Raw genomic sequence first — 26,470 nt, 5'->3', positions numbered from 1 at the left:
TCGGAAATGGGGAAACATTCAAAAAAAAATCAACGAGATGAGTTCTGCTGAGGATTTCAAAAACCAAGGAAATCAAGCCCTGAAGGAAGGCAAGGACGAAGAAGCGGTGAAGCTCTACTCGAAAGGACTTGGAGTTGAGCCCAATCATCATGTATTGCTTTCAAATCGAGCTGCTGTCTATTTAAAGTTGAGTAAATTCCACGATGCTTTGCAAGATGCCATCAAGTGCACCGAGGTTCAACCATCCTTCTCCAAGGGCTTCTTGAGAAAAGGACAAGCACTCTATGGTCTCGGAAGACTCGAGGAAGCTTTTGAAGCATTAACGAATGGACTCAAACTTGAACCCAACAATGAACAAATTAAGAATTTAATGAAGGAAGTGGAAACTGCTTTGATCAACTCTGGAGGTTCATCAGCATCATACGATCAAGATAACATGTCAACGGATCAAGAAACTCCAATGGGAGCCGATGCAGCATTGCCTCTATTGAAAATATTCAATGATCCTAATTTATTTGGTAAAATTGAAAATCATCCAGAACTTGCCAAACATTTACTCGAGAAGGATTATGTGGATGCCCTCAAAGAACTTCAAAGTAATCCACAAAGCTTACAGAAATATATTGGTGATCAAAGAATTATGCAAACAATGATTTTCTTGATGCAAGTCAATCCCGAAATGGACGAACGTATGAGAGCTGAAAGGGGAAAGAGAGAAGAAGAAGAAAGACAAAGACGAAAGGAAGAGGAACGTAAAAGACAAGAGGAAGAAAAGAAACGATTGGAAGAGCTAAATCAACAGCCAGCCATGATTGAGAAGAATCTCGGAAATGAATATTACAAAAAGAAGGAATTCGACAAGGCTCTCGAACATTACGAGAAGGCCATTCAATTGGACCCCACAAATATGGTTCTCTATTTGAATAAGGCTGCTGTATATATGGAACAAGGTGACTACTCGAAATGCATCAAGCAATGTGAGGAGGCCATTGAAGTCGGAAAGGCCAATCATGCCGATTTTAAGGAAATTGCTAAAGGTTATGCTCGTATTGGAAATGCTTATTTCAGACAACAAAACTACACACAAGCTCTTAGCTATTATACTGAGTCGATTACAGAGCACCGAAATCCAGAAGTTGTCAAGAAGAAGCAAGAGTGTGAAAAGCTTATTAGAAAATTAGAGGAAGAGGCCTATATCAATCCAGAAATTGCTACCGAACACAAGAATAAGGGTAATAACTATTTCAAGGAAAAGAAATTCCCTGAAGCCATGAAAGAATACAATGAAGCCATCAAGAGAAATCCAAAAGATCCAACTCTCTACAGTAATAGAGCTGCATGCTATATCAAATTAGGAGAGTTTGCCTATGCCTTGAAGGACGCAGAGAAGGCCATTGAGATGGATCCAAACTTTGTCAAGGCCTATATCAGAAAAGCACAATGTCACATGGCATGTAAGGAATATCATAAGGCCCTCACAACCTATGATCAAGCCAGTAAGCTTGATCCAAACAATGAAGAAGTGAAGAGTGGAATGAGTGCTGTCATGACTGCCATTCAAAATAGTGCTGGTGAGAGAGACGAACAGAGAATTCAAAACGCCATGAAAGATCCAGAAATTGCAGGCATTCTTCAAGATCCTGTCATGCAGCAAGTGTTAAGAGATTTCCAAAATGATCCAGTGGCTGCTCAAAAACATTTGAGAAATCCTGACATTTTTGGAAAAATTCAAAAGTTAATTGCCAGTGGTATCATTCAAACCAAATAAAGATAAGTTATTATTTGTCATGATGATTGTTGTGAGAGAATACTATACTCAATATTATTCACATTGAAAGTGATGATGGTTCAGGACTTTCACATCCAAAGATTGGAAATCAGTCAAAACTTATCTGTAAACTTTGACCAAATGCATGAACCACATTGGCTCAATGGAAATTTTGTTTCCCTTTTTCGAACCCAATTCCTCAGCCCGATGAGTGATCGGATCACTCAAAAAGGTCGCCCTTTTGGAACACACAAAGAAAAATACCGAAAGCCATCTCTTGGCTTCTCTTCATCGAGCACACTACCACGACGATGATGTTACATCAGGTTTCCCAACCCAAGCAAGCCTTTGTGGCCATTCATGATGAGAATCATTTACTTTCCGAACTTTCATCCTCACCAATGTCTGGTTCTTCTTCTTCGATGATTGCCCATAGTGGAAGTGGTGGTGATTCGGAAGCATCATCATCACTGACAACCAACAAGTTATTGGAAAAAGTGAGCGTATGTTTTTTTGTGTGTTTTTTGTGTGTTGTTTGATTCATGAATTGTATAATTCATGGTTTGTGTGATTTTCCAAATTTTGGAACTTAGAAGGTAGACCCTCATTATGTTCCTCATTTGCAAAATCATAAACACCATCATCATCATGAAAAACATCTCTCTAATGAGCATCATGAGTCACATCCACTCGGCACAGCTATTTATTACACTCCTCAAATTTTGACTGATGAAGAGGACGACGAAGAAGAAGCAATGTTAAGCCAACACCATCATGATATTGAGAATGGCAAGGTGTCATCACCACGATATCAAACACAAGAAATTGAGAGCTTTCATCAAGAACGAAAGAAATACATTACCAGAAAATTATTTGAAAATTTTTCATTGCGAGATTTAATTGTAAAGTGGAGATATTCAATTATTTATTCATTGTATTTATTAATTATGAGCGGATTGGCAGCTTTTTTGTTTGCATGGGCAATTTATAAACGAGGAAAGTAAGTGCGAATGTTGTAATAATAATGAAATGTTGGAATGACGAAAATGCATAATTGTGACACTACTTGGATTGAATCGATTCTAATTGATTATTTTCATCTTTGATTTAATGATTTATTTGAAAAAAGAATTGAAGAAATTTGGTTTTTAGCCCTTGAAGGTTTTTGCACGTTTGCCATTGTGTATGAATGTTTTTTAAGCATATTTCTTTATCGAAGACATTGGGTAGGTTGTTGAGAGACCCTTTATGAATACTGAGATTCATTACTGATTCACACAAAATATATACACATTGATTGAATCTGCACTGATTTTTACACAGTACAAGAGAATTATTGTGTGGTGCAACATTTTTGTATCGCTTGCTGCACTCGTCATCTTTTCATTATTACTCTATTGTTTTATTGAAAATCAGGAAAACTACTTTTGGAGCAATGTTGCATTTGCTGAGGAAGTTATCATTGGAATTCATTGCACTGTCAATGCTCTCAGAATTATTATTTATATTTTGCAGTAGGTAGAATTTCTTCACCGTTGATATCAAACCCTCATCTTCGTCGATGCTTAAATATTTTCACCATGACTTTTCATTCGTACAGAATTCGGCGAGGCAGAACTATCATGACAAATAATCCAATCTTTCTTGATACCAGTACTCCAACATCGACCTCTGATCAACAAAATCATTTGACAAATGAAAAAGAAGAGGACCTACCAGAACAAACATCCTCACAGACCTCTTATGGAACAGTTTCTAATGCAAATTAGACAAATTTTTACATACTCACGAAAAACTTGACTTGTCACAAAAAACTTTTCAAAACATGACACCATAGTGAGAGATAAAGTTGATTTAAATTTCAAATTTTACAAATTAGTGTTAATGTCATTCGAAAAGAGAGAGCTCTTGACACATTACTGCTGACAAGTTGGATCAATTCAGTCAGTCCTAATTATTGTTGATTTCCTTCAACAGGTTCACTGGACGAATATCCAATGTCTAACCTTGCAAGAACCTCTTCCAAATCCTTTTCGTTCTTTGTCTTTTCTCTGCAGCAAATGAGTGCAAGGAAGAAGCCAATACCGCAACATGCCAAATAAGCATAAATCATTGCAAAGTAGAACCATTGAATATATCTCAAGTTGGTGATAGCTCCACTGAAAATAATGTCCATAGCGGTCGACCTAGAATATGAATTGAATGCCCTCTGAGAAAATTGGTTAATCACGACCGAAGAAAGTAAAATCAGACCCGTGTTGAACATTAAAGAGTTCATCATGGTGTCACCCTTCTTCATTGGGTGAATGGCAAACAATGGAATTCTGCTTGTAATGCTTGCATTTCCAGCCAAAACTGTAAACACTAGATAAACTGTGAATACCCAGAAAAGAAGTCCTCCAAGAATTGGGAATCCAACAGTCAAGTCGTCCAACCAATTGAAAACCACATTGAGCATACCGTTTGGTGGATTTATAATTGCCCAATAAACAATCAAGTGAACGATCCATGCAAGAGAGATCAAGCAACACACAATTCCGAGAATGAGATAGAGAATTGGTAAAATGACAGAACCTCCTGCAGAGAAGAAGCTTGTATGGATAATCTTCCATTCCTCTTCAAGTTTGTAGGCTGCCATTTTGAAATCATTCAAGATACGTCTATCCTTGAGAGCAATTTTTCCTTCATCTTGTGCCTCTTGCAACTTTGTTCCAATTTCAATCATTTTCTTGGATTGTCTCATGAGTTTTGCTTTAGCCTCAATAAACTCACTGCTTCGAATTCTCTTTGGTTTGAAGATGAAAGCCTTAATCAGTGTAACTGGCAATGCAGTCATACCACATCCACTGCAAATAATGAAGACAAAGTAACCCAAGAAGAGAATTACTGCAATAACATAAATCACAATGGAGACAAAGATGGACAATATTCTTTCATCAGCCTGTTGTTCATTACAATCATCATTTGTATGAACAGAAATATCATCGGTTTCATGTATGATTGTGAAATGTTGTGTGCAAAATATAATAATCAATGTAACACACGATCATCATTTTCGATAAGGGTGCATTTTCGAATGGTATCATAAGTGATGCCCTCAAAACTCATTTCATCATCATCAACAACAACTTACATATGCTGGTGTTGCTTGAAGTAAGGCTGCATGTAACGTTGGTGCGGAAACTGCTTGAGTATATTGCATGAATGGAATATCGGCCCAGCCAAAGAAGAAGTATGTAACGGCAGTAAGGATGGTTACCATTAAGAATGAAACAATGGTAGCACATGCTCCCCACTTGATTTGATGCAAGAAACTGGATATTGGTGGATAAGGGTGATCCAATTTGAGGAGAAATATCAGCAAATCGTAATTTTGAACGTCCGACATAAGGGTGGATGATGAAATCATGAATGGAGTTGAATGGGTGTTGGATCCGTAAAGGGTGGATGATGATCATGAAATTCAATAATTTACATATATAAATTCATATATATCAGTAAGAAGAATTATTCATCCAAAGAGTTCGTCCATTACGGTTACCGTTTAAATAGGCAAATATTGAAAAACAAATCATGTAATTTGTTGTCGGTATTTGTTCAACATTCATATCAGTTTCGATAAATTTGGATAGATAGAAATTGCTCACTCAAACTCTGTTCTATCACAATGAATCATGTACCTACCTCTTTTCTGGGTCTTCGGATTCATAATAAAAGATGAAGAATGGAATCACCAAGACCACAAACAGTGCAACAAATCCGTAGAAGACTTGCCAAGTGATTTGGAAGGCATACCCCAGCCCTCCATCTAGTTTTGTGTTTGCCACATCTAACGGAAGCAAAAACACGGAACACACAGAGAGAGCAAAAGCAAATATCACCACAAGTTTTGGACACCAAGCCTTTCCTCTATCATCACTGCTCATAAAATAGCACAGATAAACAATTGCTGAAACAATACTGAAAACTCCTCCTAACACACCAAATATTATCAGTATGATACCAAATGCCGAAAGATCACCATAACCATTCATCCTCTTCTGATGTTGTTGCTACTATTGAATGCGATGAAGTAGAATTTAATTTCAGAGAGAAGATATTTTTTTGCTTCTGAGGTGGGATGGAAGAAAAGGCCATCCCAGCGAAAGAGAAAGAACACATTCCAAAAAGATGAAATAGTTTGGAATCTATCTGAGAGAATGTTCGGGATAGATGAAGCAATCACTTGATTGCTGGGATCAACATGGATGTTTTGGAATTTTACTATATGATCCGACTAGTGTACTTGTATAATCAAGGTTTTTGGTTTTATTCAAAACTCGGCTGTTTAGTGTTTAGCATTCTTCTCGAGATCTTCCAAAATCAACTTTCTGAAGAACAACGATTGAGCAGCCAAAATCACTCTGTGTCCGTGAGTGGTCTTTTCTTCGTGTCCTTGAACGTCTTGTTGTGTTTCGGTTTTCTGTTAACAGTAGTTAGAACGGATGATCGCATCAAATAAAAAACAATATTTATTGTTTTAGGTATCAACAGATGACAGGCTTTGTTGGGAACTGTGATCACAATTAAAAAAAATTTTTACTTACTGGAGCATCAGACATGATGATGGGAATATTTTTTTGTTGGGTGTTGGATCTCTCAAGCGCTTACACACCGAGTTATTTTAGGGTACTGAGTTTTTATTGCAGATTTTGTAAAGTTCGTCCAATCATCAGCCATTCGCTGTGTCTGGAGTTCCCTCTTTGTTATCCAGTTGTACTGTTCGAAAATAGTAATAATGAAAGTTTATTGCTGAAAGTTAAGAGTTGAACGAATCAAAAGTATGGAATCATAGGAATAATTAAAAGAGAAAATTTGAATCCAAAAATTATTGAGAAACAAGAGTGAGGGTATGCTCGACAGGGTAGTCAACAGATTTCATGTCCAAATATTTGCCATTTGGATCAGCCCACAAATCCAACAAGTTGGTATAGAGTGGTGATAAAAAGTTGCCAGATTGGCCCATTGGAATGATAAAGCTGGCTTGATTGCCTCGCCAATCAATAACTTGTCGATATGAAACTCCAAAGACGGTGTTGAGGGCTGGATACTTGGTTTCTCCTACATTCACAGTGGATGTTCCACCAACAATCATTTTGCTTCCACCAGCAAGACATTTCAAAATGGTGTTATCCAGAACAAGGTTAGGGAATTGAGCTTCGTGAATATCACTTCCCCATGTTGGGACAGATCCGTAAGTTCCCTCCAATTCGTCAATGGCCTTCTCATAGCTGTCAATGGCGAAATCCATACATGTCTTGTTTTGATAGGCCAAACAAGCACTATCTCCCTTAGTCAAAGCATTGTAAAGATATGGACCAAAGGACCATCGATTCACAGTCTCAACCTTTGTAAGATTACCCATAATCTTGACCCACATTTCAAAAATAGAAGCCTCTTGAGAATACAACACTTCATCTCCATTCCATTTCACAATTCTTTGTCTCCACTTTTCATGGTCGTCAGACAAGTTTCTGTATTTTGGAATATTGTCGAAAACAAATTTGAATTGATCAAAGAGTGGTGAGTGAACATCGTGTTGCATTTGCTTCACAAAATCATGGTCAATTTTTTGTCCCTTCGATTTGGCAGTTTCAATCATAGACACAATTCGACTCGATCGATACAATCCAAGCCAATCTTGAGTAATACTATAGGCATAACCAATTGGTGCCACTCTATTGTTGGCTGAAGCAACGTATCCCTTCTTTGGATTGAAGACCATTGGCTTCTTATCGGCAGGAATGAAACCCAACCAATCATAAGTACCATCTCCCAAAACTGGATATCTACCATTGTGACCTTGTTTTCTAATTGGAATCAAGCCAGACAAATAGTATCCAATATTACCCTCCTTATCGGCATAGACAAAGTTTTGTGCGGAAACAATAAAGTACGAGATAGCTTCGAGGAATGAGTTCCAGTCCTTAGCTTGTCTGTTCAACTTGAGGAAGGTAAGTGAAGTAGTATCATTGGCATAGGTATTCAAAGATTTCAAAGACAAGGTATAATTACCATCGACCTCAAAGTGTTCATTAATGACTGGTCCATAAACAGTCTCCTTCACAGTAACGTATTGATCTGGAGCATTCTTGACCTTGATGGTTTCATTTCTGACAGAATATTGTTTGACTTCACCATTATAAATGTAACCCTTTCCATCAGCAGAATCTTTCATGACGTAAACATCTTGAGTATCGGCAAGAGCAGTAGTCACACCCCATGAAATAAAGTCATTCTTTCCAATAACAACACCAGGAGTACCAATGAAAGTAGAACCAATTGCGTTATGAGTTGGACCTTCCAAATGAATCAAATACCAAACACTTGGTGCAGAGAAGGACAAGTGAGGATCGTTGGCCAAAATAGAACCATTATTATAGGTAATGGAACTACCTAAAACCCAATTGTTGGATGCCTTGTGATACATGAGATCTGGTGAAATCATGGATCTGAGAGAGGATTGAACAGCTTGTTTGCCCCATTCTCCTGATTGCTCCAATTTTTGGAACATTTCTTCCATGACAGACATGGTCAAATTGTGAATTTTTGGTGGGATAAAAGCAGCAGAATCATCTTGTTGATTCTTTTCAATTTGTTCTCTCTCGGCCATGGTCATATTCTCCAAATTCATTTCTTCAGCATTCAAAATGGTTGGCATATCGGATGGGTAATATGGAACGAGCTCATTAATTCTCTGCTTGGTAATACCACGTTGCATCATTTTGAATCTCCACACTTCTTTATCCATATTATCAGAGAGGCCATATGCAACAAACTTCATGTAGGCAATAACATCCAAAGGTTCCCATGCCACTGGTTTGGTTCCCAACAAGACAAATTCAGGTTGAAGAGGTGGATTTGAATTTAAATAAGCATTGATACCATCACAATAGGCTTGAATGAATGAGAGACTTTCGGCATCCACATTGGGCAACACATTCTTTGCATTCTCATAGAAACCCATGGTACGGAACCACTTATCTACAGGCACAGCATCAACGCCAGCCACTTCTGCCAAAATACCTCTCGTCAATCGACGATTGAATTCCAGTTGCCACATACGATCTTGAGCCACTGCAACACCCTGTGCAAAATAGAGATCATAGTCATGTGAAGCCTTGATATGAACCACTCCACTCTTTTCACGTAAAACAGTAGGAGCCGTAGGGCCACGAGGTTTGAAATTGGGCAATCGGAGAGAGCCATTGTACACAGGATATGTGTTTTGTTGCAAAGGAACAATCACTACCGTAAAAACAACCAACACAATAAAGCACAACACGGCAATAATGTTGGCAGATATTTTCAAAAAGGCAACAACGAATTTGGAGAATTTGCTTTCTTCTTCCTCTTCTTCATCATCCTCTTCATCATCATCGTCCTCAAATTCTTCCTCTTCATTGGCTCCTTGTCTTGAATCAATACCACCACTGCTGGAATAGGCATTATATTGGTTCAAATCGGATGAGCATAGAGCAGCAGCTAGGGCAGCGAAGCCCTTCTTGCCTGATTGTCGGGCCCTAGTTTTAAAGAACTTGTAAATATTGTAGAGATGATAAACGCAAAAGAAGAAGGTAGCTCCTTCCAATAACAACATAAATATAAACTCTGCAAACCCACACTGGAATAACAAGTGTGAGTGAAGAACACCAACAACAATACAACATGCAAAACTCAATACTAAAATTATTGACAAAATAATTGCACCCACTATATTCACGTTTTTGTTACGGGCAATCTTTTGGAAGATGGAAAGAGGTTGTTGTGCGGATGCGATACCACCACCATCCATTCCATTTGCAATGCCTTCCGCATGGGTGCCATACGAAGACATGGTGTGATGATTATTTTTTCGTTTTCTTCAAAAAATCTCTTTCAATTTTCACACTCGTTTTGTTGCGTCTTGTTGGTGGTGGTGATGACATTGGAGGGAGTGAGACTCACCTCATCGCGATGCGAAATATTGACGTACGGTGACCAACCACAATTACTGAATTCATATTGGTTCACATATGGTACTTTGAAACTGTTGTGATCAATAACAACAAGCCATCACGTGATACTGTTGAAAATGAATGAAAACAACACAGATTTTTCAAGTTTATCAGAGAGTGACAGCAACTTGATCGGAGTTTCGAGGGAACAAATTTCAGAAAGTTTCAACATTTGATTTCATTGAAATCACAATAGGCGGAGAACAACATAGCCAAACACATTTATTTGGCTTTCTTGTCCTTCTTCTTGACAACTTTCTTCTTCTTTTTTGGTTGCTCCTTCTCGATGGTGAAGTATTCTCGAATGATTTCTTTGGGCTTTGGTTCTTGCTTCAATACAGCCACTCTGCCATTGGTGAATTTTTGGAGAATGTCCAACTCCTCCGCAGAAATGTTGCAACGTGTGACCACGAGTCTCCTTAATTTTGTTACTTTGTGAATGAGTTCTAAGAGTGCTTGAACTCCAATTTTTCTACAACCAGCAACCTCAAGACATTTTAAATTGTGACATGTCTCTGAAATGGTATGAATACTGGCATCTGTAATTTGCGGGCATCCACTCAATGAAAGAAATTCTAGCCGTTGTGCGAATTTACAAATTTCTTGAACGGTTTGATCTCGTATTTGGAACACTCCACTCAGTTCAAGTACCTCAACTCCTCTTGCATAGTTTGTAATGAAGGACAACGTCTCGTTGGTTATGGTCGGTTGTGACAATATGGTGGCTCTCAAAGTCCTCAATTGTGGGCAGTGTTTACAAATCGATATTAGTCCTTCATCCTGTATTAAAGGACATCCACTTATGTCTAAATGATGCAAATTTGGACAGTATTCTGAGAGAAATTGGAGTGCAATGTCAGAGAATTTTGTACAATAACTAATATCTACAACTTGGAGATTAGGTGTGTTTTTTGTGAGAGGGAACGAAATTTCTCCAGTCACCAACTCGCATGAATGAAGGGACATAACAGTCAATTTTCTACAGTGTGTAAATATTTCTACAATGCTGTCGTCAGTAATGAGGTGACACATTCCAATATTAATATTCTGTAAATCTGCGCATCCATTGACTATTATTCGAATGGTGCTATCTCGTAATTGAGAGCAGTGCTGCAAGTTCAAAGATTTCAAACGGGGACAAAATTCTCCAATGCTTTTCAAAACCTTATTGTCAATGTCCACACACCTCTCCAAATCAAGGATTGTGACATTTTCAGTCGAAATATAGGTATAGAGGGATTCGTTAGTGATGGCAACATTCTCGACTAGATTACTGATTCGAGATGGCCTCTTTGTATTGGGATGATAGATGGAAGAGACCGATCGACCACGAGCATCCGTCATGTAGGTTCTCTTGGTTGGATCCTTACTTTCATCAATTTCTTGAAATTTGGTTCCCGACGCATCCACAGCATCAATTAAATCCCTGAATGGGCCTGGTACTAGGGGATTGCTTCTCGCAGAACGGCTCGACCTTGATGATGACGGCCGAGATATTATTGACTTTACGTCTAAATTTACAACTTTTTCATCTCTTCCAAATGGACTTGAGCTCTTCTCGAGCGTTGAGAGACCGCTACTAAGGGCCCACAATGTTTTTGCTTTTGTTTGTGTATGTACATCATACAATTCTTCCCTCAATTCATCATCACCTTCCTCGAAATTGGTAACTCCGGATGAAATATCTTTTGTTTTTTCATTCTTACTCTCCTCCATATTGGATCGAGTTTCTTGCCAAAAGTTTTGACTATTATCGGAATAATAGTAATGATCAGAATCTTCATAGAGCATGAACGGATACTTGATGTAGTCTCTTTTTGGTTTCTCCTCCTTTGACAATTTCAATAGTGGGTTATTCGACAAGGGTTTAATGGTCTCCACGGCATGACCTCCACTTGCCCGATTGTAGGCAGCAATAAGAGAGGCCGAACTTGTATGCCTCATTTGAACCAAATCATCATTGGGAATTTCTGGTGTTTGAGCTCTATTTTCTGTCATGGCTTGAGACGATTTGAATTCTTCGAGGGGCAACCGTCGAGAGCCACTTCTTGTGGGCGGAAGTTGTGTTCTCGTTATTGTATTCGACATTTTTTTATTTGAGGGTTTCAAGAAACTTTTTGGCGGTGAGTCTCGTTTTCACTGCCCATCATGTCCTTCTTTGAAGTGAAATGGCAAATGGCAAGGTCGACCATTAATTTATTGAGACAGATACGTATCATTTAAATTCAAATCATTTTGTTATTCGTGGTGTGAGATATCAAAATGACATTGTGCTAATAAAATTACTCAATGAATCGCAAAGTGCTATCACCCAATCCAGAGACAGCAATAAAGCTTGCATTAGGTCCAAAACGAATGCATGAAGGTGAGAAATTATTAGAGTTCACAGTAGTCTTTAAGAGTTCTGTCCAAACCTTAGATTGATAGACGCCAACAGTTCCATCACTACAAGTGACACCCAAGTAGACACCTGAAAAATCAAAGCAAGTACTGGCCACTGGTGAATCAAACTCTAATGTATGTAAAGTAGTGAGTTTTCTCAAATCCCAAATACGAACAGTCTTATCTTTTGAGGATGAAGCAAGGTAGTAACCATTTTCAGAGAAGGAGAGAGAGGTAATTTCTCCAGAATGCCCATCGAGTTGTGTGGCCAATTGTTGACTCTTCAAATCCCAAATCTTAATCGAGTTGTTTTGAAGGCCAGTTCCGAACAAGAGTCCGTCAGGATGGAACTGAACACAGGTGTATCCAGAATTGTCATTTTCACTCTTGGCAAGGCAAGTAGCAGTTTCAATCTCACAGAAAGACCATGTTTGATCAAGTGAGGAAGTAAGGAAATAATGGCCTGATGGATGCAGAGCTAATTCAGTAATACGTTCTAAATGCAATTTTTCTAAAGTGTGGAGACATAAAGAATCCTTGAGAGACCATATTTTCACATCTCTGTCATGGCTTGAGAGTGCAAATTCAGGAGTGTTATGGAAAATGGCACAACTGACTGGTCCAGCATTGCTCTTCAATTCCCCAATTAAGGTATTATATTGCTTGTCGAAAACAGCAATAGTTCCATCTCTTCCTCCACTCAACACAAGTGTGTTCAAAATATCAAGGGATTGAATGCCCTTTCCTTGGTGAAGCTTGTATTCAGCATAGAGTGACTGTATATTGGCTTTGCTCATTTCTTCTGGAGATCTCAAATTTGGAGAGATGGTTCTCTGTTTTCTGTTCGATGACAGAATCTCGGCTGTTGAAGAAAGTCTACCGAGAGTGTCTTGTGTGAGAGCTTTTCCAACTAGAGACTCCTCGTCCTGCATATCACTATTTTGGTGTTTTCTTAGAGTGTTTTTAGCATCATCACGTTCCTTCATTACTCTAGCAATTACTCTGCAAGCAGCGTCATGCTGATAAAGTGAATGAGAAAGCTCTTTTCTTGACTTGTCCAATTGTTGTTTCAATGTGAATGTTTCCAACATCAACGCGTCCCATTCATTTTGGAACATTTGAAGCATGCTCGGAATGCTTGCGACAGCTGGTAAATTTGGCTTTGTATTTTCACTAGATTTCTTGTCTGTATTGAAATTGATTGTTTTTGAGATATTTTGCAAAGAAAAAGTTCAAGATGTAAATATTATCCAAATAGGAGGGGTTGAAAGCACGATTCAATTCATATCAATAATTCATTTCATAAATTAAAGATCGAAAAGAAATATGAATCATTTAAATCATTATCATCAGCAACAACAACAAGTTTCACAAATAATCGGAAACGTACAAACAACATCAATCAAATCATTTGGTGTCAATTCTTGCCCAGTGATTGGACATTTTCCATGTTCTTCAATATACTTTAAAATCAAACTCTTTTCAAACAAATGTCCAGTCTTTTTAGAGACTACAGGATGAAGAGGTACAGTCTCGCTGACTGTTAAGCCAAATTCCGAATGATCATGATCATCATGTCATTATGTGTTATTATTTATGTGTTATTATGTAAGGATCATGATGATAAATAGGATGATCAAGGTTGGACCTAAAGTTTCAAAGCCACACACACACTTACTATTGCACAACATTTTTTTTATTCTTATGGCGCCTTTTTTTAATTGAACCAGAAGACATGAATTTCCAACGTTAAGTTGTTAACATCAAATAAGATGAAAAATTGAAAGTTAAAGTAAAATCCATCAAATAATCAAATGAATGTTATCGAATGAAAATTATAAATTATTATAATATGTGATGAAAAGAATTAATAATTAATATCAAACAAAAAAATGCCGACGAACCAACTGGATGAATCATCATCGTCCTTGTTGCCTTCGCTTCACATTTCATCATCAGAGTCTGCTTCACCGATGATGGATAACAACACGAGATATGTTGGTGGTAGCGGCAACAACATGAATCATCAAAATGGCACTAGTGATCAGTCGCTATCATCTAATGATGCTTTTCATCATCGGGACGAGTCCGATCACTGGTTTTGTCTTGTTAAACAATTAGATAAGCCTCCCCATATGAAATTAACAAATATATTCCAACAATCAAAGAATCAAGATTTATTTAAATTATTTCAACACGTTACAAGCAAGAAGGAAATATTTGAAAAATTTTGGAATCATGGAAGTGTGGATGATAACAACAATATTTCATCATCATCAATTGCATCAGAATTGTCAATGAGGCTACGAGCTATTTTATATGATTCATTTGTTACGAATCATGTAATGTTTAATAACGACATTTCACTTGCACAATATTCACAATTTAGTGAATTTCATAGCTTGGAAAACGATTTTGCCTTATTAGAGGAGTCAAAAAGCAATACAAACAAAGATCAAATACATCCTTCAGACATGCTGAAATATCATCATATCGAACAAGCATTTATTTCCAATCTCTTTACTTCTCAATCGCCACTTAAAGTACAATACGATGATGACAGTATAGAATTTTTGTCATCTCTGAAGGCTGATTCTATGATGATGCCACTCTCTGAAGAGTCAGGAGAAGAAGAGGCCTCAACGCCCACTCAAAAAAAGCAGAAAAAGAAAACCATCACAACTACGAGCAAGCAGACAAAGAAAAAACCAAAGCACGAACATTCTTGGATTTTAACGGGAAATCCCTCTCTTATAGCCCTCTATGATGCCATGTGGCACGTATTTTCAACAATTCATGAAATGGAAGATGCCTGGCCTTTTAGAAAACCAGTCACAAAAGCCCAAGCAAAAGATTACTTTGACATTATCGAAAAACCTATGGACCTTTCGAAAATTTCCAAAAAATTAGAGTCCTTGTCCTACAGATCCAAGAATGAATTCTCTGATGATTTCAAGCTCATGTTCAATAATTGTAGGACCTACAATACAGAGCCTGGTAATATTTATGTCATGGCTGCAGATAACTTGGAAAAGGCATTTGATGCCCAATTTGATTCCATACCAGACACAGTAGTCGACAGCGAACCTGTTGATGAAAAAATACCTTCGACCTATGAGATTGAGGATGATGGATGGAATTTCATTGATACTGAGCTCCCCTCAAGAATTGAGAATACTCTTGTGCTGCCTGCCAAGGATCTCACGACCTATAAAGAATTGAGAGCCAAGCTGAAACAAGAATCTCAACTTTGTAACAATATTGATATTTTCGATCGTGAGCAAAGATGGGATGTTCTCACACGAGATTTGAGAACTCCTTACGTAGTAAGTAATGACATCTCTTCCGACTATTAATCACATTTGGTCATTTAACAACAATCTGTTACATACTCAAACATCCATAGAAATTACGAGAGCAAAATCGAATTCAAAAACTTCAACGAGACGCTTTGGGAGCATTTTATTTGGAGAATATTTCTAGTGAAACTAGGTGCATTTTCCCAGAATATTTCTACACAGTTGCACTTCCTGATTATGGAAACAAATTATCGAATTCGTCTTTAAGAGAGGTTGCTTTTCACATGATCGCCAAAAGCCCATCTGAAGATCGAGTCAAGAATCAAATGACTCAAATTAGCAATCTAGGATTTAAACTGGGGTTACGAGATCGATCTGTTATCGCTCAATTTTATAATCAGAGTGCACAATTAACAAAACTTCAACACACTGTTCAGACCATGTTAAAATGTTCCTATGAACCTATTCAAAGCGAGTGTCAAACACCAACCACTCTTCTCTTTAAAAAAGGTGGAGAACCTTCCACACCTAAATCACCTGGTGGTAGAGCCTCTAGATCCAGTAAAACAACTATTGCTGCCAGTGTGATCACTACCAAGTCTCCACCTTCTCCCCAAGATGAAGGACCATTTATTGGGTTCAACTACTCTCTTTCTAATGATTGCCTGATAAAACAAAATGTAGATAAGATTATTCAATTAAGAGAAAAACGAAAGACTTTGATTGGGTCAACTCCCAAACGTCACAATGCGAAGAGTAGCAAAATTACGGAAACTAGCACTACTGATAATAGCGGTGTCACCATTGCGGGAAAGAATGAAATGTTACTCAGCCAGAATGCGACCTCAGGAAATGTATATAACGCTCTCACTTGCATTACTTCCATGATACTCTGCCATGAGGGCTTTGAGGGCGCAAAATTAGGTGCTCTCAATATTTTGACAGGTGTCTTGCGTTCCTACATTTCATGTTTTGGATCAGTCCTTTCGAATTATGCTTCAGAAAGATCGTTGTCTGAAGAGGAAGTCATTATGCGATCGTGTGAAGAAATGCTTGGAAGAAATATCATTGTGGAAGATTTGAAACATTTGAAACAAAATGTGGAGAGAAGTGTTGGTATGGTGAGCTCCAAACTTAAAATTGTTGAAAGCAAGCTTAATACGACAACAAGTAGGCCCACAAAAGCAGCAAACAAAGGAGCTGCGAAAACAAAATTGGCGGATGTACAGCAGCAAGAGAAGAAGAAAGCATCTACTACTACTGGCAGCGGTGCCTCTCCCACCAATGAAAAAAACAATTGAGGCAACAGCTGGCCAAGTCAACACTAAGGACGAAGATGAGGAAGACATTTTACAACTAACATCGCCTGCCGCCATAATGATGGATGACACCTTCTCATCTGTTTCCGATCAAGAAATGAATGATTCTGCAGTAATGGCCAAAAAGCGAAGTCGTGACGTTTTTGAAGATGATGTACCTTTGGATGACTTGGAAGGAGTTTAAATGGCCTGTGCAAATACAAAAGAATTGACAAGCAAGGTACAATAAATAAAACTAGCAGTAGTTTATAAATTATGACTCAAAATATTGTGACAATAGTTGCAATTTGAAGAATTCTTTGTTCACACGTTTGCTTATTTGGTTTCAGTGTTGGTGGCTTCAACTTCTCCTTCTTCCTCTTCCTTATCATCTCTGATTGAGTTATCTTGACCTTTCAACTCATATTCAGAGGACTCCTCGGTCCAAGACTTGATAGCTTCCCATTTCCAACCTCCCATACCGTTAAAGACAAGTCTTTGAGTGTGATACTTTTCAAGAGCTGGTCTGTGAGAAATAGTAATACAAGTAATTCCATTCTTGCTACATCTTCCGTAGAGTTCTCTTTCGTTATCAGCTGAAATACAAGATGTACATTCATCCAAAATGGCATATTTTGGTTTGTGATAGAAGAGACGAACCATGGCAAGCTTTTGTTGTTCTCCTCTTGAAAGAGTGTCCCAATCTTGCTTTCCATCGAATCCATCGGCGTGACGTCCTGCCAAATAACCAATTCCAAAGTCATCCAAAAGAGCCTTCAATCTCTCGTCACTCCAACCCTCCTTCAATTGAGTATCAGGATAAATGATTTGACTACGAAGAGAACCAATCACGTTGTATGGCTTTTGAGGTAAATAAAAGATTTCCTTATGCAAACCTTGAGCATTGGAACCTTGTGCTTGTGGTTTGCAAACAGTTCCACTGTGAAGTGGCCACAGAGCACCCAAAATTCGGAACAGACTTGACTTTCCTGCACCGTTTGGTCCTGTAATGACAATGTGTTGATTCTTACCAACGTTGAATGATAAATTACGAGCAAGAGTAATATTGTCGGGTGTCTTGATAATGACATTGTCAAATTTGATTTCGTCACTTTCGAGAATTTCTCCACCAGTTCCACCTTGTTTGGCAGATCGTAATTTGAAGTTAATATTTTCAGAGTTACCATGTTTGAGTTCATCCATGACTTGATAGAGTAAATGGACACGTTGAGTCATACCCGAGAGTTTCAACAACTTTCTGAAAAGTTCGATAATCTTTCCCAAAGCAAAGAATTCAAAGGCAACAACAGCAATCAAATATCTCAATTGACCCATAAGCTTATCTTTTGGCAATGGTCGTAATCTACCAAAGAAGACTGGAATTCCAGCAATGAGTGAAGTGACAGTGTGTGGTGAATACTTGGTAAAGTAGTCATTGACAACACCAAACAAAAAGTTCTTGTTAATGACATAGTCACTATACGATGTTAACTCCTCGAACTGTTTCTCAACCTTCAATCGTTCTGTCTCTTCACCAGCATAGAATGCAATTAATTCGGCATTGTTCTTACATCTGTTGTGGATAGATCTGAATTTACCTTCCTTGTTTTGAACTTCAGCTGACATTTTGGTAAAGTTGGGTGTGACCATTCCTAACACACCGAATGCAATCACCACATACGAGATGATACTGATTGGTCCTCCAGAACCAATCAAACGAGACAATTCATATGTATACAAGAGTACTTCCACAATTGGATTCAACAAGTCCATGAAGAGTTCAGAGAATTGCTTGCAGAACACTTCGACATCTTGAGTAATTCGTTGGTCAGGAGCACCTACTCTCTTGTCCAAGTTCAAAATCTTGTAATAAACCATATCTGTGTAATAACGATCATGAATATCCATGGTCAAATTCTTTCTCATTCTCAATGCCAAAGTTTCAATGAGAGATGAAATGGATGGGTTGATTAGTGATTGCAGCACTAAAATACCTGTAATTTGGAACATTTTGTAAATGCATGAGGATGCATCTCGAGCTACCATTGATGCCATCAAGTCACCGTTAATGCTGTTGTTCTGATTTACAATAAATGTTTGGAAAATTACAAGTCCTGCAAGAGCAATCATGATCCAAATTTCTCTACCATATGCAGGATCTGTGTTATATTTCAAAGCACTTGCTTCACCAGCTTGATTTGGATTAAAAAGTCCAATCTTTACAAGTTCCCAAAACTTCCTAATGGTTGAAAGTCCGTCATTTGAGCTCTTCTTTCTTTCTACTTGTCTTTGATTTGATGAATTTGGTTGATTTCTTCTTCGTTTCCTCATCAAATAGGTTGCTCCAAATCTGACTGCAATGGCAATAGCAATTGCAATATAAGTATATTTGCTTGAGAAAACTTTCTTGAATGTCATTCCTTCAAAGGCATGAATCATGTCAAGAATGACCTGTTCCGGCCAATAATCACTCGTTGTTGGAAGAACTACTTTGGAATGTGTTGCGGGCATTGTGATGATGAAAGTGGAGAGAATGACTAATACTTTTTAAAATTGAAAGGATGATGGTGGGTGAGAGAGGTAGTCAATCCGAAATGAATGTATCCGATATCCCACAATAAATTAGTAGCAAATGATGATGATGATGATGATGATATTCACGAACTACAATGATCCCTTTCTCTCTAAAAAACAATCCGCACTGAGTATTATTGCTGTTTTTAATAAAAACACTATAACAAAGAAGCAAATAATACCAGTATTGGATGGAGCTGAGAACCGTTAGAGCTAATATGTGGATATACTGATTCTGATGGATGCGAAAAAGATAACCGCGGCTGTTGCTGCTTTCTCTGAAAAAAAAAACTTTTTCTCGTCGTAGTCGCACACACAGACTTTTTTTTTGCGATAAAATTGTATTTTAATTCTCCTTCGGAAAAATCGATGGACTCTTTCAGAAGCGGTTTTGAAAGAGGTTAAGAGAAGACAACAAAAGACCTTATTTTCTAGAGTTGGAGTTCTGATATGAATCTCTCTCTGGTACCAGTGGCGCTCTTTGAATCTCAATGAAAGCAATTCAAAAAGGGATTGTTGGTGTGGAATTTAAAGTGATGAAAAAAACAATAAAAAATGCACACAGAGAGGACGAATGAAGATTTGGTTCCAGTGCTCGAGAATGAGTACAAGTCCGAAACTGTGATTGTTTCCATGAATAATGACCATCATGAGTTGAACTCAAAAAAAAGGAAGACCGAATGGTTGCATGATGATACTCGTGGAAAAGCAGGCGATGAAAATAATGAAGCAATTTCAACCGAAAATTTGGAAATGAAATCATCATCCGGTGTTATGGTTGACTCTTTAAAAAGATCTGGTGATTTTGTAGTGCTATATCAAGATCAAGATGTAGTCATTATTGATAAGCCAAGTAATTTGAGAATTTATGCAAGTCAGCACTATTCGGGAGATACTGTGGAAAAATTAGTGCAAATTCAATTTTCTCAAATGCTTCATCGGAAACAAAACGAGGAATTATCATCTACCGAAGAAGCCCATGAAAAACATCATCAAAATTCAAAAAAGAGAAAATTTGAAAAGAAATTAACAACAACAAACGAAAGAAAAATTCGATTTCCACATCGATTAGATATGGCCACCTCTGGCGTCTTGTGCATGACAATGACGAGAGAGTCCTGTGCCGCTTTGAGTCATAGTTTTGAACAAAAATCATCTCGAAAATTCTATTTAGCCCTTCTTCATGGACATTTCAAAATGAATGAAATTCTAGAGAATGAAACACTGAAAAATAATGTGAAAACGATTGTTAATAATGGTGAATGGCTTGAAATTAAATCTTTTATTGGACGAGACGATGGAAGTGATAGCACAATTTCTGTAGCAGATAAAACCAATGAATCGGCTGCACCAGAAGATGACGGCGAGTATGACCCAGCTGGGAGAGGTTATGTCATGAAACAATATCTCACACCACCACTAGAGGACCAATCTCGAAAAAAGGTTCATGCTACCAAACAGGAACGACAACAACACAATTTTAGAGAATCTTTGAGTCATTTGAAAATTCTTAGTTATGGACATCTTTGTAATGGTGAGCCCGTCACAAAGGTCTTACTTCGACCTGTCACTGGAAGAAAGCATCAACTTCGGTTACATACCTCTCTGTTAGGCCATGCCATCGTTGGCGATGAATTGTATGGTGGAGATATTCAATCAAAAAGTATGCAAACTCAGCAACTGAACGATAACAACGAACACAACCAAAATGATAATACTGAGATCAAAAAGGGTGGTGTTGGTGAAAATAATGATCAACAACAACACACTCAATTGAATCGATTAATGCTTCATGCCTATCATTTATACATTCCCATCATGAAGGAATATTTGAGAACTATTACCCACAATGCAGGACAAATCATTTCAGGGAAAAGAATCATTTCTGTGACCACAGGTAATCCATTTCAAAATGTCTATTGTGAGGATACGGTTGTGTTGCCTGAAAGTGAGTTGCTGAACTCAGATAGTTAAGCACACTGATTCAGTGGGAGAGTAGTAATGAAATTCATCGTCGGTAATCCATTTTAGACATTACATTTTTTTAATTCTTTTAATTCCCATCCATAGGTTGTAGATGGATTTTTTTGATTCTTTCAATATAGTGATTAGTGAATGCGTCTACAATGTATGGATGGGTTGAAAGAATCAAAAAAAAATGGCGGACATTGTTGTGCGAGTAATGGAATATTTACTGGACGAGAAGTTTGGAGAAGCAGTACGTAGCACTACAGGAAGTGGAGATGTTCATTTTGCATATGATTCGTGAATACAACAACAACACCAATACTCATTGAACCTTATTATTATTCATGTGGTGGATACATTTCCGTACGGAAACAACAGGTCGAGGAATTTGCAAACAAACATTGCGATATCTTTGAGATTGATGAGGAGGAACAAAAACTAGAATATACAAACGTGTACAATAAATTTCTTAAACTCTTTGAGGCAAAGGTAGAGGAAATGTTGAAGGAAAATGGCGTGAGTCCTCAACAATTTTATATGGAATGTAAGAAGCTTTCCGATGCAGGAGATCAGGAAATTGTCGAATTCTTATTGGCTCTTTCGGATTATGAAGTTTTCCTCAACATGATGAAAGAAATTAAATTAAGAAAATTAGGAAGAGAGAAATAAAAGTGTTCGTTGTATTCTCGAGATCAAAGGCGCAATAGTCAGTTCCTTTAAAAACGACCCGTAGAGAGAAGTTGGAAAACATTAAGGTATCAAGTTTCATGAATGATTCATGGCAATCTATCTTTTCTTCTTTCTTGATTTGGATGAGGATCGTGAAGTGGTGGGGGGAGGTGATTCCAGTAGCATGACTTTTCTCTCTTTAACCGCAGGAGTGCTCTCGCATACACCTCTCTCAGAATTATTGGGATTCTTGTCAAAAGTCATCAAGGTTTTACTTGCAGAGTCATGGATCATGGAAAATGGCACAGCGGCTGAATGAGAAACCGGTCTACATGCCGACTCCACCGCATTACTATTCTCTTTTACAGATGGCAAGTCTGGAAATAAGATATGATCCACATAAACCTTTACAGGTATGTGCATTGTTGTTTTGGTTGTATAGAGATTATCGATAAGGAACAGTTCATCAGAAGGCTCCACGTTTGGAGCTTGAACGCCATTATTGTGTTGTGAAGCTCCCGATTGTTTACAATTCTGAAGAAAATTTGAGATACCTTCTTTCCTGAATGATCGTGGAAGGTCTGAACCAAGAATTTGATGATACATGTTTTGATGAAAAGAAAACACCTCCAGTCTTAATCTTTGATTTTCTTCGTACAATTGCTGAACATCTCTTTTGGAAATTGGCACTTGTTGAAGCACAGAATCATCACCCTTATCGACATCTGACAGTTTTTGTTTTTTAGCCATACCTTCTTCTGGGTTCGAAGCATCAACTCCCTCTTGTTCCTTATTCCTTTCCAACGGTTCTTCAACTGGTATCGCCTCATCACCTTTTTTTCCTTCCGAGGACGCATTTGCAGCCTCAGCAGCTGCTTGTTTCTGAGTTTGCTTCTCAATAATTGGTTTCCAAAGCCTTCTTCTCGCATTAATAAACCAATTATTCACCTGAGTGGTTGTAAGTTTGGTTTCTTCCGCCAACTGACTCTTTTCATCCTCCGTTGGATATGGATGCTGGAAATGATCATAGAGCCAATTCTTCAAATGCTCAACAGCTTCCTTGGGTAAGGTTCCCCTTGAAACTTTTGGCATTTTTTTTTTGTAATGTTGGATGAGCCAGAGTCGGGTTCTCAAAGGATCTTTTTTTTGGTACTAAGGTAAGGCTTGTGGATTTGAGGACTGACTCTCTGTTGAGGAGTTGAATAGGTTAGTTTTGAAAAGTAAAATTTTTTTGATAAGTGCTGGGTGTTCAGTTAAGGAAATTAGGATGATGTCTTTTCTTGAAAGAGAAGATAGAACTCGAATTTTTTTTTGAGATGAATCAATTTGATTGAATCAAAAAAAAATGTCATCTTCGGAGGAAGAGTTGTCGAGTAATAATCACAACCACACACAAACTTCTTCTTCTTTGGAGGAGGAATGGTTAATTCCACTCGATCATCAGCAACGAATGCAGAGGAGAAAAGATCCCGATATGGAACAGGCAAAACTTGTTTATAATACCATTGAAAAATGTCGTCGAGACACTGAATATGTTTTGGAACATGATGTGAGAACGAAAAAATTATTACAAGCTGTTCAACAGCATTGTGATTCGAGAGTGCTTTCGGAGGTAGGATTTGAAAATGGAGACTTTTCAAAACATAATTTTGGAATAACCAATAATTTTCAAAAATGTTGGAAATGTATTTGTTAAATCAATATTTTTGATATTATCGTTTTTGATTGGATTATTTATTTGGATTTGATGGATTTCAAAAATATATAATTCCGTCATCATCATTTCATTGATCCATGAATATAGGGAATTTTGTTGAAAATGTGTACAAATGAAGATTTTAATGAATTTTCAATTCGAGGTGAAATGAGTGAGCCGCAGAAACGAATTAAATTATGTTGCAACAGACTTGTTGGAATTCCAGAATTAAGAAGAACATTAATTCATGAACTTGTACATTCATTCGATCATTGCAGAGTATGTTTATGAATGTTTTATTGACATTTTGAAACAATTCACCAATTTGTGTCATTTCGCAAAAGTTGAGAAAAAAGAGACAAGTTGGATGTAATTTTATTGCATGTACAGTATGTATACATGTTTTTAGAAATGAAACTCATTCAACAATCAATTTAACACATCATCTTAAATTCACATACATTCCAGGAAATTAGAGCATATGCTCTCGGAGGTCAATGTGACTTGCCAATAGATTTGGCTAAATTCGACGGAAATCGAGATGAATGTATCAAACATTGGGCGACCATGAGTGTGCTGCGGAATTGTGACAATGGCAGGGAAGCTGTTGAAAAAATGTTCGAGAAATGTCACAAAGATCTTGCGCCGTTTACCTTTGAAGAAAAGCCTTGAATTGAGATATTCTGAATTTTGTAAAGTCCATCAAGCTTGATTCAAGCTGGAAAATTGTTTTTCAAAAGTATTCACACTTTTGTAGGCTCTTTCTTGCACAAAAATTTACAATCGTCCTCATCTTGGTCATCGTCATCAATGATAATCACAGCATCTACAGAAGGTGTTGCTAACACTCTTCTATTTGTTATATTAATAGGAGATGGAGATTTGTGCGGCGTGGAACTGCTGCATGCATTTGTTTGCTGTTCATATGATTTTGGTGTTAATGTTGTGTTTTTCTGTAGCTTGACAGTGTTGAGTAAATTCGGTGATTCCATATTTTCCAACTTAATTACATGGTCACGGTTTTTTCTTGGTGTCTCAATACTGTGTTTTTCATTGTTGTCTTTTTCTTTTTTGACAATAGTAGAGTGATGAATAGAGGATGAGACTGCATTGGCATTTAAAGATGAGTCATTAACGCTGTTTTCTTCACGTTTCACAGCTCTGGATGTGGACACGTGATTTTCTTGCTGGTCATTGAAGCTACCTGAAGCAACGCTTGTAAATTCCTTGACTACAGACACAATCTCTTGAATGTACATGTCCCTTTGTGGACCTTTCACTGATTTAAACAATTCGCAATCTGGATTTGTTGCTTTTGTAAGCGCAATTAAATCAATATTATCTTTGGATATGATTTGTGACACATCCCACCTTTTCGACACTTTTCTTAACCTTGCAATAATTTGTTTAGCCAATTTTTCTTGAGGAGTTGCAGGATCTTTCTGGGAAAGTGGAGGAGGAGAGTAAAATTCAAAAGGATCCTCACATGATTTGATTTTCTTTTCTGGAGACTCAAACTCCGATTGAGATCCATCATTGTCTCGTTTAGCAGTATTGGTGCTTCTCAATTTGCTTGTGGCTGAATCTCCAAGCATCATAAATGAGGGTTCTATAAATCCCAGGCCTAATATTGCATCACAACAGGCCGGGGTAAATTGTCTCGCTTGGAGACGCTCTTTGTGTCGTCTCTCCAATTCTTTTGCTCGTTCAGGAAAATCATTTCGAAGTCTGTTTTCAATTTCTCGATTAGAAACTTTCTGAGGTTTTTTTCGCCCATAAACATTGCTGTACATTAATTCTGTTCTTGATTTTCGGGAGGATCGTGTGACATAGGGACTTTGAAATGGAGAAATTTCAGGAAGTTCTGAAATTTCATCCGATGTATTTTCATGCCTATTTTTATGATTTGGAGTACAAGGAGCTACTGTTGGAGAAGAAGGTAACTCATCCTCTAACTCATCTTCGTTTCGGGAAAGTGCAACACTCTCCAAATCATCATCAAAATTATTTTCATTCATCATTATTCCATGAGAGTTTTGAAAGCTCATTCTATCATTAGATTCTTGTTCCTTCTCAACATGATTCCGATGCAATAATAATTGCTGTTGAGAAGGCAAAGATGATAAACAACCTTTCCTTGCACCCAACGGTTGACTCATTTTTTTTATTAATATTACAACCGAATTGGTAATTAACAAAAAAGGAAGACTTCAAATTGAAAAGCATTATAATCTATAATGAAATTATATCCCTTCTGAATTCAACAAATTTTTAATAATTTGATATCAAATCAATCATTCATGAAAATGATTTCAGAAAGAGATCAAAAAGAGTTTGTTTGGACATCTTCTTTACAAAAAAAAATTGAAAAAAATCTAATTAGTTTATTGTTAGCACCATTGGTGCTGGTAAAACTATTAAACGCACGTTCATGCGGTTGACTTTGGCTTGAATTGTCTTGAAATTGGTTTCAATTCTGTGGAGCAAATAAATCTTGTTGAGGTTAGTCGATTCAATTCATTGATGTCATTAAGCTTGTATTCAACAATTAGGTATGAGTAGGTATCTTTTACCTTTTTCTTAATACTGAGTCTCTCTTTTTCGAATTTGATGGTTGTGTTCTTGCATAGTGTTAATTTTAAGTTTGTACAAGGTTTCTTGTGGATTGAATGTTAGGCACATTTGTTCAATTCTACATTTCTTTTGATTGATTGAGTACTTGATGAGAGTTTGGATGTTCGAAATTGATTTTTCTTTGGCTATTAATGTTGTTGGAGATG

At 37.4% G+C, this 26,470-nt stretch overlaps 13 protein-coding genes across 13 annotated transcripts; 6 read left to right on the top strand and 7 right to left on the bottom strand.

Annotated features, from left to right (window-relative positions):
• Positions 1 to 37: 37 nt before the first annotated feature.
• Positions 38 to 1,768, top strand: FDP41_001556 (uncharacterized protein; the record flags this gene model as incomplete). Its single annotated transcript, XM_044704653.1, has 1 exon — positions 38 to 1,768. One exon carries the CDS (start codon positions 38 to 40, stop codon positions 1,766 to 1,768), a length of 1,731 nt encoding a protein of 576 aa, XP_044563926.1.
• Positions 1,769 to 2,079: 311 nt separating this feature from the next.
• FDP41_001555 (uncharacterized protein) lies at positions 2,080 to 3,537 on the top strand (the record flags this gene model as incomplete). The annotated part of the gene is made up of 5 exons (XM_044704652.1): positions 2,080 to 2,271; positions 2,362 to 2,768; positions 2,898 to 2,994; positions 3,092 to 3,282; positions 3,369 to 3,537. 5 exons carry the CDS (start codon positions 2,080 to 2,082, stop codon positions 3,535 to 3,537), a joined length of 1,056 nt encoding a protein of 351 aa, XP_044563925.1.
• A 185-nt stretch (positions 3,538 to 3,722) lies between these two features.
• FDP41_001554 (uncharacterized protein) lies at positions 3,723 to 5,802 on the bottom strand (the record flags this gene model as incomplete). Its single annotated transcript, XM_044704651.1, has 3 exons — positions 3,723 to 4,709; positions 4,902 to 5,082; positions 5,453 to 5,802. The coding sequence occupies 3 exons, from the start codon at positions 5,800 to 5,802 to the stop codon at positions 3,723 to 3,725; spliced, it is 1,518 nt and encodes a 505-aa protein (XP_044563924.1).
• An 833-nt stretch (positions 5,803 to 6,635) lies between these two features.
• On the bottom strand, positions 6,636 to 9,644 carry FDP41_001553 (uncharacterized protein; the record flags this gene model as incomplete). The annotated part of the gene is made up of 1 exon (XM_044704650.1): positions 6,636 to 9,644. One exon carries the CDS (start codon positions 9,642 to 9,644, stop codon positions 6,636 to 6,638), a length of 3,009 nt encoding a protein of 1,002 aa, XP_044563923.1.
• A 382-nt stretch (positions 9,645 to 10,026) lies between these two features.
• Positions 10,027 to 11,892, bottom strand: FDP41_001552 (uncharacterized protein; the record flags this gene model as incomplete). Its single annotated transcript, XM_044704649.1, has 1 exon — positions 10,027 to 11,892. One exon carries the CDS (start codon positions 11,890 to 11,892, stop codon positions 10,027 to 10,029), a length of 1,866 nt encoding a protein of 621 aa, XP_044563922.1.
• A 194-nt stretch (positions 11,893 to 12,086) lies between these two features.
• On the bottom strand, positions 12,087 to 13,877 carry FDP41_001551 (uncharacterized protein; the record flags this gene model as incomplete). The annotated part of the gene is made up of 3 exons (XM_044704648.1): positions 12,087 to 13,372; positions 13,577 to 13,726; positions 13,865 to 13,877. 3 exons carry the CDS (start codon positions 13,875 to 13,877, stop codon positions 12,087 to 12,089), a joined length of 1,449 nt encoding a protein of 482 aa, XP_044563921.1.
• A 201-nt stretch (positions 13,878 to 14,078) lies between these two features.
• On the top strand, positions 14,079 to 16,786 carry FDP41_001550 (uncharacterized protein; the record flags this gene model as incomplete). Its single annotated transcript, XM_044704647.1, has 2 exons — positions 14,079 to 15,512; positions 15,593 to 16,786. The coding sequence occupies 2 exons, from the start codon at positions 14,079 to 14,081 to the stop codon at positions 16,784 to 16,786; spliced, it is 2,628 nt and encodes an 875-aa protein (XP_044563920.1).
• Positions 16,787 to 17,119: 333 nt separating this feature from the next.
• On the bottom strand, positions 17,120 to 19,294 carry FDP41_001549 (uncharacterized protein; the record flags this gene model as incomplete). Its single annotated transcript, XM_044704645.1, has 1 exon — positions 17,120 to 19,294. One exon carries the CDS (start codon positions 19,292 to 19,294, stop codon positions 17,120 to 17,122), a length of 2,175 nt encoding a protein of 724 aa, XP_044563919.1.
• Positions 19,295 to 19,912: 618 nt separating this feature from the next.
• FDP41_001548 (uncharacterized protein) lies at positions 19,913 to 21,331 on the top strand (the record flags this gene model as incomplete). The annotated part of the gene is made up of 1 exon (XM_044704644.1): positions 19,913 to 21,331. The coding sequence occupies one exon, from the start codon at positions 19,913 to 19,915 to the stop codon at positions 21,329 to 21,331; it is 1,419 nt and encodes a 472-aa protein (XP_044563918.1).
• Positions 21,332 to 21,515: 184 nt separating this feature from the next.
• On the top strand, positions 21,516 to 21,994 carry FDP41_001547 (uncharacterized protein; the record flags this gene model as incomplete). Its single annotated transcript, XM_044704643.1, has 2 exons — positions 21,516 to 21,575; positions 21,704 to 21,994. The coding sequence occupies 2 exons, from the start codon at positions 21,516 to 21,518 to the stop codon at positions 21,992 to 21,994; spliced, it is 351 nt and encodes a 116-aa protein (XP_044563917.1).
• Positions 21,995 to 22,111: 117 nt separating this feature from the next.
• Positions 22,112 to 23,086, bottom strand: FDP41_001546 (uncharacterized protein; the record flags this gene model as incomplete). The annotated part of the gene is made up of 1 exon (XM_044704642.1): positions 22,112 to 23,086. The coding sequence occupies one exon, from the start codon at positions 23,084 to 23,086 to the stop codon at positions 22,112 to 22,114; it is 975 nt and encodes a 324-aa protein (XP_044563916.1).
• Positions 23,087 to 23,339: 253 nt separating this feature from the next.
• Positions 23,340 to 24,362, top strand: FDP41_001545 (uncharacterized protein; the record flags this gene model as incomplete). Its single annotated transcript, XM_044704641.1, has 4 exons — positions 23,340 to 23,606; positions 23,799 to 23,969; positions 24,035 to 24,079; positions 24,159 to 24,362. 4 exons carry the CDS (start codon positions 23,340 to 23,342, stop codon positions 24,360 to 24,362), a joined length of 687 nt encoding a protein of 228 aa, XP_044563915.1.
• Positions 24,363 to 24,433: 71 nt separating this feature from the next.
• FDP41_001544 (uncharacterized protein) lies at positions 24,434 to 25,849 on the bottom strand (the record flags this gene model as incomplete). The annotated part of the gene is made up of 1 exon (XM_044704640.1): positions 24,434 to 25,849. One exon carries the CDS (start codon positions 25,847 to 25,849, stop codon positions 24,434 to 24,436), a length of 1,416 nt encoding a protein of 471 aa, XP_044563914.1.
• Between the last annotated feature and the right edge of the window lie 621 nt (positions 25,850 to 26,470).

Source organism: Naegleria fowleri (assembly GCF_008403515.1).
Source record: "Naegleria fowleri strain ATCC 30894 chromosome Unknown tig27, whole genome shotgun sequence".
Classification (NCBI taxonomy): Eukaryota; Heterolobosea; class Eutetramitea; order Acrasida; family Naegleriidae; genus Naegleria; species Naegleria fowleri.
The sequence above is the reverse complement of the archived record's forward strand: the minus strand, read 5'-3'. Positions and strand labels throughout refer to the sequence as shown.